Genomic DNA, 11,526 nt, shown 5'->3' with positions numbered 1-11,526 from the left:
TATATATATATATATATATATATATATATATATATATATATACACCTAACTACGGCCTGATGCCCATATACCTGTAGTTGTGTTTAGAAAAGAGGCAGGAGTAGGTTCTCCTCTAGGGTTCATGACCTTACCAGCCATGGACAGTTGATTAAGCTTATGGTGCCAGATGTGAGTTTCTTCCCACGGGGTGGGTCCTAAGTTCAGTTAGATGGCTGTTGGTAACCCTCAAGACATAAGCACCTTTGAAAGTCTTGCCGTGCTGTTGACTGGGTTTTGCACGTGTCACATCTGGATAGAAATGTCGATTGCTTTCTCCCTTGGCAGCTTGTGTAGCTCATTCTAGTACTAGGAAAGTCAGTCCTCAGGGGCACATTCTGAGGCAGCTCTGCTTGATTTCTTCAATTCTTGTGTTCAGAGTGTGTGGAGTCTTCAGCAATAGCGTCTTCCCTTCAAGGTCTGGGAGACAACCAACAGCAATAGCCTATGTTATTTGGGGGATTTTCTTCAACTCTGTTGAATAACTCAGATGAAGCTTTCCGTGCCTGGCACTGGGGCTTTGTTACGTAGCCTACGGCTTTGGGGTAGGGGATACTACCCCAAGTGGCATACCTTCCTTACACACACACGCACACGCGCACGCACACACGCATGCACGCACGCACATACACGGCACACATGCACGCTCGTGTTTATCTGTGGCTATGAGGACATGTATTTGGATTATGGTTGTAAACCATATTGGTTTAGGATAATGCAGAGTAGATTCTTCTAGAGTCTATGACCCCTCCAAGCATACAGGCATTTAATGGATGCTGAGAGAGGGAGAATCCGTTTTCTTCAGTGATAAGACCCCCTGATAAGTTATCAGTCTCAGCTGTTCAGCCCTAAACTTATGTACATACAAGCAGCTTAGTGGACCCAGTAGGTTCTGTGGATGTGTCTGTGTACTCACTGTTTATGTAACAATAATTAAAGAATAAAAAGTCATGAATTCGAGAGGGAATAGGAGCAAAGAAGGAATTGGAGGGGGATGGAATAAAAATAACGAAAATACAGGATATGAAATTCTCAAAAATAAATACTTGAAACAAAAAAGAAACTGATTTTTTTTATTTTTTGCTTACATTAGCTTTTTGTGAAATGAGTCATGTAAAATCAGGAGACAATCCCATGCTCTGGCTGCTAAATCTTCTGTATTCATCACAAACTCCTAAAGAGATCCAATGATTACCTCAGGAGACTTGTTGGGTTTCTAGGCAGAAAATGAAAATACTTTTTTTTATCTATACAATAACTAGCCTATTGGAGTGAGATAGAAAATGTGATATATTAAGTGAGACGCATAGTGACTAGTTTAAAATGGTGTTTTATGGCATAAGAGTTACAGTAACTTCTCATTCTTTCATATTTCCACATTTTTTGTCTCTAGCCAAAGAAAGAAAAGAGTGTGGGGAGGGATAACAAGAGCAGCGTGTCCGAGTTCCTCCTCCTGGGGCTCCCCGTCCGGCCAGAGGACCACGCCATGATCTCCGCCCTGTTCCTGGCCATGTACCTGACCACGGTGCTGGGGAATTTGCTCATCATCCTGCTCATCAGGCTGGACTCTCGCCTCCACACCCCCATGTACTTCTTCCTCAGCCACTTGGCCTTCACGGACATCTCCTTCTCGTCAGTCACGGCTCCAAAGATGCTCACCAACATGCTGACTCACACTCAGTCCATCTCCTACGCTGGCTGTGTTTCCCAGGTGTATTTTTTTCTATTTTTTGGGAGCATCGACAGCTTCCTTCTGACCTCCATGGCCTATGACAGGTACGTGGCCATCTGCCACCCTCTGCACTACAGCACCATCATGAGCCAGAGCCTCTGTGTCCTCCTGGTAGTTGTGTCCTGGGTCTTATCTAATGCCTGTGGCCTTGCGCACACCCTCCTCCTGGCTCGCTTATCTCACTTTAGAGACAATATCATCCCCCACTACTTCTGTGACCTGTCTGCCTTGCTGAAGCTGTCCAGCTCAGACACCTCCATCAATGAGCTGGTCATCCTTCCTGTAGGGACCGTGGTCATCACCGTGCCCTTCGTATGCATCCTGGTCTCTTATGGCCGCATCGGAGCCACCATCCTGAGAACTCCCTCCATCAGGGGGATCTGCAAAGCCTTGTCCACGTGCGGCTCCCACCTCTGTGTGGTGTCTCTGTACTATGGAGCCATTATTGGGCTATACCTAGTCCCTTCATCTAATAACGCAAATGACAAGGATGTCATTGTGGCTGTGATGTATAGTCTCGTCACCCCCATGCTGAATCCCTTTATCTACAGCCTGAGGAATCGGGACATGAAAGGAGCGCTGAGGAACATCCTCAGCCGGAGAGCGTGTTCACAGTGATGAGTCTTCCCCATTAGCATCCCTACTTCCTCCTCCTCTTGTCCCATTTTTCCTTTGTTCTGTGAGGGAATCATCACCCCGCTCTCTTGATGACATTCTATATTCACTTTTACATCCTGATCACAGCTCTCCTTCTCTCCTCCCAGTCCCACCTTGACAACCAGCTCCCCCAAATTGCCCCCTCCCCTTCTCCTCTGAAAAGAGGAGCTCTCTCATGAGTACCAACCAACCCTGGCAATCAAGTCTCAGCAGTACTAAGTGGGCCTCACCCACTGGGGTCAGACAAGGCAGACAGCTTGGGGACAAGAGATCCAAAGACAGCTCCACTCCAATTGTTTGGGAACTCACATGAAGACCAAACTGCACATCAGTTACCTGTGTGTAGGTCTAGATCCAGCCCTTGCATGCTCTTTGGTTGGTGATTCAGTCTCTGTGAAACCCCATGGGCCCAGGTTAGTTTACTCTGTAGGTCTTCTTGTGGTGTCCTTGACCCTTCCAGCTCCCCCAAACCTTTTCCCCACTCTTCCACAAGACTCCTTGACCTCCCTCTGTTGTTTGGCTGTGGGTCTCTGCATCTGTTTCTGTCAGCTGTTGGATGAAGCCTCTCAGAGGGCAGTTCCACTAGGCTCCTGTCTGCAAGCATAACAGAGTATCATTAATTGTGTCAAGGGTTGGCTCTCTCCCATGGGATGAGTCTCGAGTTGGGCCAGTAATTGGTGCCCATTCCCTCAATCTCTGCTCCACATTTCTCCCTGCACTACTTGCAGGCAGGATAAATTTTGGGCTGAAAGTTTTATGTGGGTTGGTGTCTCCCTCTCTCCACTGGAAGTCCCACTGGAAGACTGGCTGCAGGAGGTGGCCTCTTCAAGCTCCATATCCCCCACTGTTAGAAGGTGACCCCCCCCATAGACTACAGGGAACCTCCCCTGCCTCAGGTTTCCAGCTCATCCCAGAGATGACACCCACACCAATTTCCGTTTTTTCTCCCAGCCCTCTCCACATCTCATCCTCAACCCTCTTCCACCTCCTACCCAGGACTCTCCCTTCCTCCACCTCCAAAGTCTATTTTCTCTCTCCTTCTGAGTGAGGTTCAAGCATTTTCCCCTGGGCTCTCCTTGTTACTTAGCCTCTTGGGTTTGTGGATTGTAGAATGGTTTTCTTGTACTTTATGGCTAATCTCCATTTATGAGTACATACCATGCCAGTCTTTCTGAGTCTGAATTACCTCACTCAGGATGTCTTTTCTAGTTCCATCCATTTGCCTGCACATTTCATATGTCTTTCTTTTTAATAGCTGAGTAGTATTCCATTGTGCAAATGCACCACATTTTCTTTATCCATTCTTTGATTGAGGGACATCTGGGTTGTTTCCAGTTTCTGACTATTTTAAATAAAGCTGCTATGTTTAGTTGAGCAAGTGTCCTTGTGGTATGGTGGAGCATCTTTTGGGTATACGCCCAGGAGTGGTATAGCTGGGTCTTGAGGTAGAACTATTTCCAATTTTCTGAGAAAGTGCCACATTGATTTCGAAAATGGTTGCACAAATTTGAACTCCCATCAGCAATGGAGGAGTGTTCTCCTTGGCCAACATCCTCAACAGTGTGTGCTGTCACTTGAGTTTTGATCTTAGCCATTCTGACAGGTGTAAGATGGAATCTCACTGGCATTTTGATTTGCATTTTCCTGATGACTAAGGACGTTGAGCATTTCTTTAAGTGCTTCGTGGCCATTAGAGTTTCCTCTGTTGAGAATTCTCTATTTAACTCTGTTTTCCACTTTTTAATTGGGTTATTTGGTTTGTTGGTGTTTAATTTCTTGAGTTATTTATATATTTTAGATATTAGCCCTCTGCCAGATGTAGGGTTGATGAAGATATTTTCCTATTTTGTAGGCTGCTGTTTTGTCCTATTGACAATGCCTTTTGCATTGTAGAAGATTTTCAGTTTCACAAGGTCCCATTTATTAATTGTTGATCTTAGTGCCTGAGCTGACAATGTTCTGTTCAGAAAGTTGTCTCTTGTACCAATGCATTCAAGACTATTCCATGCTTTCTCTTCTCTTAGATTTAGTGTTTTTAGTTTTATGTTGAGAGCTTCGATCTACTTAGACTTGAGTTTTGTTCAGGATGATAAATATGGATCCATTTCTATTCTTCTGCATATAGACATCCAGCGAGACCAATACCACTTGTTGAAGATGCTTTCTTTTCTTTTATTGTATGGTTTTGGCGGCTTCATCAAAAATCAAGTGTCTGTAGGTGTGTAAATTTATTTATGGGTTTTCTATTCTAGTCCATTGACCAATAAGTCTATTTTTAATCCAATACCATGCAGTTTTTATTGCTATTGCTCTGTAAACCAGGGATGGTGACACCTTCATGAGTTCTTTTATTGTACAGGGTTGTTTTAGCTATCCTGGGTTTTTAATTTTTCCATAGGAAACTGAGAATTGTTCTTTCCAGGACTGTAAAGAGTTATATTGGAATTTTGATGTGAATTGCATTGAATCCATACATTGCCTTTGGTAAGATGGCCATTTTTACTATGTTAATTCTATAGATTCATGAACATGGGAAATCTTTTCACTTTCTGATATCTTTTTCAATTTCTTTCTTCAGAGGCTTGAAGTTCTTGCCATACATGTTTTTCACTTGCCTGGTTGGTTACACCAAGATACTTCCTATTTTTTGTATCTATTGTGAAGGGTGTTGCTTCCCTAATTTCTTTCTTAGCATGTTTATCCTTTGTGTAAAGGATGGCTTCTGGTTTTTTGAGTTTATTTTGTATCCAGCCACTTTACTGAAGGTGTTTATCATCTGTAGGAGTTCTCTGATAGAATTTTGGGGGTCACTCATGTATACTGTCATATCATCTGTTTATAGCTGTCAGTTCTCTTATTGTACTAGCCAGGACTTGAAGTACTATTTTGAATAGATACAGAGAGAGTGGACAGCCTCGTCTGTCCCTGATTTCAGTGGGATTGTTTTAAGTTTATCTCTGTTTAATTTGATGTTGGCTATTGGCTTTCTGTATATTGCCTTTATTGTATCCCTGATCTTTCCAAGACTTTAACATGAAGGAGTGTGAGACTTTGTCAAAGACTTTTTCAGCATCTAATGTGATTATGTGTTTTTTTTTTCTTTCAGTTTGTTTTTATGATGGATTACCTCGATGGAATTTTATATATTGAACCATCCCTGCATCTCTTTGATGAAGCCTACTTGATTATGGTGGCTGATGTCTTCTTGGACTCAGTTTGAGAGTATTCAATTGAGAATTTTTGTACCAATGTTCATTAGGGAAAGTGATCTGAAATTATCTTTGTGCAGTTAAGTTATCACAGTGACTGGCCTATAGAATGGTTATGACTATGTTCCTTCTGTTTATGTGGAATAGTTTAAGGAGTATTGCTATTAGCTCTTCTCTAAAATTCTGTTAGAATTATGGGCTAAAACCACCTGGCCCAAGGCTTTGTGTGTGTGTGTGTGTGTGTGTGTGTGTGTGTGTGTGTGTGTTAATGACTGCTTCCATTTTCTTAAGGGTTATAGTTATATTTAAATTGTTTCTCTGATGGTGATTTAACTTTGGTAAATGCTATCTATCAAAAAAAATCATCCATTTCCTTCAGATTTTCTAATTTTGTGATGTACAGGTTTAAGTGAGATCTAATGATGCTTTGGATTTCACCAGTGTCTGTTACGTCCATCTTTTCATTTCTAATTTTGTTAACTTGGATACTGTCTCTCTGTCTTTTAGTTAGTTTGGCTAAGGATTTGTTTATCTTGTTGATTTTCTCTAAGAACCAGCTCTTGGTTTCGTTGATATTTTTTGTTTTGTTTTGCCCTCTTCGTCTCTAATTTATTGATTTCGGCCCCGACTTTGATTATTTCCTGCCATCTACTCCTCTTGAGTGTATTTGTTCTTGAGCTTTCAGGTATGCTCTTAAATTGCTAGTGTGGGATCTCCCCAATTTCTTTATGAAGTCGCTTAGTGCTATGAACTTTCCTCTTAGTACTGCTTTCACTGTGTCCCATAAGTTTGGGTATGCTGTGCCTTCATTTTCATTGAGTTCTAGAAAGTCTTTAATTTCTTTCTTTATTTCTCCCTTGACCCAGTGGTTATTGAGTAGAGAGTTGTTCAGTTTCTATGAATTTGTAGGCATTCTATTGCTTCTGTTGTTGTTGTTGAGTTCTAGCTCTAATCCATGGTGGTCTAATAAGATGCAGGGTGTTATTTCAGTCTTTTTATATCTGCTGAGGCTTGCCTTGTCACCGAGTATATGGCTGATTTTGGAGAACGTTTTGAGAGGTGCTGAGATAAGTTATATTCTCTTGCATTTGGGTGAAATATTCTATAGATATCTGTTATGTCCATTTGATTCATGATGTCTGTTAGTTTTATTATTTCTCCATTTAGTTTATCTCTTAATGATCTGTCCATTGGAGTGAGCTGAAATCTCCAGCATTAATCTGTGGGGTTTGATGTGTGATTTAAGCTTTAGTAATATTTCTTTTATGAAAGAAGGTGCCCTGGCATTTGGGACATAGATATTCAGAATTGAGACATTGTCTTGGTGTATCTTTCCTTTAATGAATATTAAGTGCCCTTTACCATCTCTTTTGATTAATTTTGGTTGAAAGTCTATTTTACTAGATACTAGAATGACTATTCCAACTTGCTTCTTGGATCTGTTAGCTTGGAAAAATCTTTTTTCTAGCCCTTTACCTTGATATAATGTCTGTCTTTATTGCTGAGGTATGTTTCTTGTATGCAGCAGGTGATGGGTCTTGTTTTTACATCCATTCTGCTAACATGTGTCTTTTTATTGGGGAGTTGAGGTCATTGATGTTGAGAGATATTAATGAACAGTGATTGCTACTTCTTGTTATTTTCATGTTGGTGGTGGTAGAGGGTGTGTGTGTGTGTGTGTGTGTGTGTGTGTGTGTGTGTGTGATTTCCCCCTTTTTTCTTTTCTGATGTGGGGTTATTTATTACCTGTGCTTTCCTGGGTGTAGCTGGCTTCCTTAGGTTGCAGTTTTCTTTCTAGTGTCTCCTGTAGGACTGGATTTGTGAGAAAAAAAAAAAAAACAAACAAACAGAATGCTTCATGAATTTGTGTGTCATCCTTGCCCAGGGCCATGCTAATTGTATTTTAGTGTATGTGGTGCTGAAGTGAGCACCAGTGTGCTATCCTTAAAGTAATACCCCTCCTCCTCTTTCTACCATGTCCTAGAGCTTATTAACATTATGATTTCATTCACCAGTTTGTTTAGAGCTGTCATAATGCAATCGTGTCTCAATCATTGGATTAGCAAGCTGAAGACTAAGTTTTAAACATTAGTCTTTGGGGGACATTTAATATCCAAACAAACACAACAATAGTGAGGTTTAGGGCTTGAACATATATAAGTTCCAGTACTAGGCACAAATTCCATTTAAAAACCTACAAGATTTTTTTTTGTTTTATTTTGCTTTATTATTGCAGGTCTTTCTTCTATGAAGTCCCTCTAATTCATGCTTGTTATAGCCTGTAATTGCTTCCCCCAATTTATTATTTCATGAGTTTCATGAGGAGTCAGTGACAGTTGATGGCTTCTGGGGGAGGGCAAGTCACTTTTCCTTAAGGTTGTGGCTTCTCCTGTTCCACTAGGCTCCAGTGGATGGCACCAGACCCAGGAATATATGGACAACACAAACTGAGCCTGAGTTTGGCTGTGAGTCTCAGGAAGAAGGGAGGGGTGGATAGAAGGATGTAGAGGAGACAGGATTCCCACAAGGAGACCAACAAAGCTAAAAAATTTGATCCCAGGTGGTCCTACAGAGACTGATGTACCAATGGAGGACCATACATGGAAAGGACCTAGACCCCCTGCTCAGATGTAGCCAATTGCTAGCTCAGTCTCCATGTGGTTCCCTAGTAAGGGAATCAAGGGCCGCCTCTGTCATGACTTGATTGCCTGCTCTTTGACCACTTGCTCCTGGCAATGCAGCCTTGCCAGGACACAGAGGAAGAGGATCCAGACAGTCCTGATGAGACTTGATAAGCTATGGGCAGATGGCAGAGGAGGAGAACTCCCCCTTTCAGTGGACTAGGGGAAGGGGATAGGGGGAAGAGGGATGGTGGGTAGGACTGGGAGGAGTTGAGGGAGGGGGCTTCAATCAGGATATATAATGAATAAATTGTGAAAAAAGAAAAAAAAAAAGATAATGAGAACAAAGACCCAGGACAGAAAAAATAAAAGCAGAGGATGCAAAGTTGGAAGGGTGAGAGTGAATCTAGGAGAAGATAGAGAAGAGGAGTGGGCTAGGGACACCAGTATGATCAAAATATATTGTGTTATTAAACTCTCAAAGTATCAAGAAAAATAATGTTTGAATAAAATGACCACTTAGATTTTCATGTTTCTGCTGTTATGAACTGGGGATATAAAGATTGATTTGGAATGAATTTTGTAGGGGCTGAGTAAAAGTTGCACTGATAGCCACCTTCTGGATATGTGAAACTGTGTCCCTGTAACACCCATGATTTTGAAGAAAAGAATGAGATTTACAGGAACCTGTTCTGCTTGGTCTGAGTGATGATGAGATATAAGCACCTCACCCTTTTTCATTCAGAGTGATGGTACTAGTGTATTTCTGTCATTCTTGCAGTGTCATGGGCTTCCAAACTCTGGTTGTCACACTCAGCCACAAGCTTAGTTCATTACAAGTTTTCAGTAATACTCCTCCCAAGAGAAATAAGATGCTAACATGGTTTGTGGTCCATAAAGTTCCTGTGGCTTCCTTGATGCTATTAGCTTTATTCCTTCATGGATGAGCCAAATTTTCCTTTACTTCTATAAGTAGTTGTGTTCCCCAAGGAGGCAATGGAAACTTAACAATTATGTCATGCTTTTAATTTAGACTCAAGATGTCAGTGTTATCCTCTGGGACGTCTCTGTCTTTTGTAAAATTAGAATTCACACTGAATTCTCAAGAGCTACAGTCAACTGCTTATTGGTATACTTAACCTTGTTTTGTTTTGAGCCGATGAGTATTCTGACTGTCACCATGGAACTTCTTGTCCCTTAGAGATCCTACTTATTACACTGTCTCCCCTGCCTTCTAGAGAGAAATGGAGGGACCTTCTCACACCTTGAAGTTGAAGGTATCTGCGTTTATCATCTAAGGGGCTTAACAAGGCAGGGGGAGGTGGAGAGTTTGCGCTCAGTCATATAAGTGTGTGTGTCTGGGTGTACACTCCAGTTCCATGGACAGTTGTTAAAAGTGAGTACCTGTCTAAAGTTTGAGAGGCTAGCTCAGTGTCTCCATGTAGAACAGTTCATCTCAAACTCACGCAGCACCTAATTCAGGAGAGGAGAGGGAGGCACGGTTTCTTTGTTTGTCTTCCACCTCCATTAAGCCTTGTTAGGTTTCTCCCAAATTTTCTGGCAAATCTCTGTAACTGTCTCCATCTCCACAGACACACCCAGGTGTACCAGTGAGCCTATTGTATCTGAACTGCTGCAACCCTCCCCGCCCCCCGATTCAGCTCCTCTGATACCTGGCCTTGCTGTAACTCACGTCTACTCACTAAACAGTATAACGTTTAAAGCTAGACACTCTTTACTGAAATCTTTTCTCGCCCATACTCATGCTTTGAGCAGAGAACTGAAGCCTTCTATTCTAGCATAAATGGCCTTATACACCCTGGCTCTTCAGTAATATTCTTGCTTCACAGATTTTTACCAGACTGAGCATGGTCTTGACTTCCGTCTTTCCCACAATGCCCAAGTCCTGCCCATCCCCAAACACTTATCATGACTGTTCACAGAACATATAAGAATAGGCTTCCCCACCAACTGCGGTTTCTTGTATTTAGCTGTCTGTCAAAGTTATGAGTATGCACAGATCTTCTAATTCCAATTCTGGGAATTTATCATCTATACGCATGCTTATGTAAAAAGGTATTGAATAATGCTGTATATCGTAATAGTGGAAATGGAAACAGTAATAAACTCAATGTCTGGAAATAGCTAATTAGTACTTCAATATGATAAAATGATTTTTACAGCATAGTGACGGGTGATATAACTGCATGTATAATTAATCTCTGGTAACAAACCCGCATAAGAATATTTAAGATAGCGGACTGGACAATGTAGAGATTTTTAAAGATAGTTTCACCTAGGATGGCAGAATTGGAGTATAGTAATACAAACTTTTAACACCCTCCGCCACCAAGAAGTGCTTAGTTTGAACTTGAGGCTTTCTCAGCTCTCAAACACAAAGACATTCAGATTGGTTTTGTTATGGAGCATGGATCTATGTTTTAATAGATGGGTCAGCTGACAGAGAGGGGAACAATAATTAATGGTTTGTTAGAAATACAAGAAAAGAAAAAATTATTTAAGAGTCATTAGCAAAAGAAATCTGGGTTCAAACCAATGAAAATGGAGAAGGTTGTTGGATTAGAACAGGCAGGAGCCAAGCGCTTCCTTGGCACATTCCAGATGTAGCCAGAGAAGTTAGCTATTTCCTGGCATTGTACAAACCTGCAAAAGCAACATTAGGTTCTAGCTGAGAGAACACAGAAGAAAACTTGCGACACAGACTCCTTACACATATTCCACAAAAAACTGCTTTTGGAAGAGTGACAGACAACTGGAGGTGTGGTGGGGAGATGTGAGGGGCATGTCCCATGATATATCAAGTTATTGACCTAGAACCATGCCCTTTAAGTCTCTGAACCATATATTGCAGTTTTGTAGCTGCCTATGAGGTTCTTTCAGTTTCAATACAGCCCCAGATGTAGATCATCAGTCAATATGCTTCTAGAGCTATGAAGAGGGTTAAGAGGCTGGCAAAACTTTATATACTATTGACTAGCTTTGCTATTGATTGATTACTGTTCTAACCTTTCCCCTCAGACTCTATTTCTGAATTCCATTCTAGATTTCTAGACTTCTCAAGGCTGATCTTTTCTTATCTGATAATTGTGATGATATTTCCAGGTTCCTTAAAAAAAATACATTGAGCTAGTTTCTAAGTCACCAGTCTCTGTTAGCATTCAAAAAGTTTGAGAATTTTAGATACCGTGAATATAGTAATTAAAAACACTGATGTCATTGCTCCCTAATCCCAATGCTTCCCATTCTCACA

General features: G+C 41.3%; 1 protein-coding gene across 1 annotated transcript in view; it reads left to right on the top strand.

The window, feature by feature from the left end:
* LOC129671114 (olfactory receptor 50-like) overlaps nt 1-2,386 on the top strand; it is a 15,939-nt gene extending 13,553 nt beyond the window's left edge. The window contains exon 3 of the mRNA XM_055599736.1: nt 1,430-2,386. Coding sequence (XP_055455711.1) covers nt 1,430-2,386 — 957 coding nt within the window. The remainder of the gene's footprint in view (nt 1-1,429) is intronic.
* The last annotated feature ends 9,140 nt before the right edge of the window (nt 2,387-11,526 follow it).

Source organism: Psammomys obesus, unplaced genomic scaffold (genome assembly GCF_907164565.1).
Source record: "Psammomys obesus unplaced genomic scaffold, mPsaObe1.curated_primary_1811, whole genome shotgun sequence".
In the NCBI taxonomy this organism is placed as follows: domain Eukaryota; kingdom Metazoa; phylum Chordata; class Mammalia; order Rodentia; family Muridae; genus Psammomys; species Psammomys obesus.
This window is presented reverse-complemented; position numbering and strand designations above follow the sequence as displayed.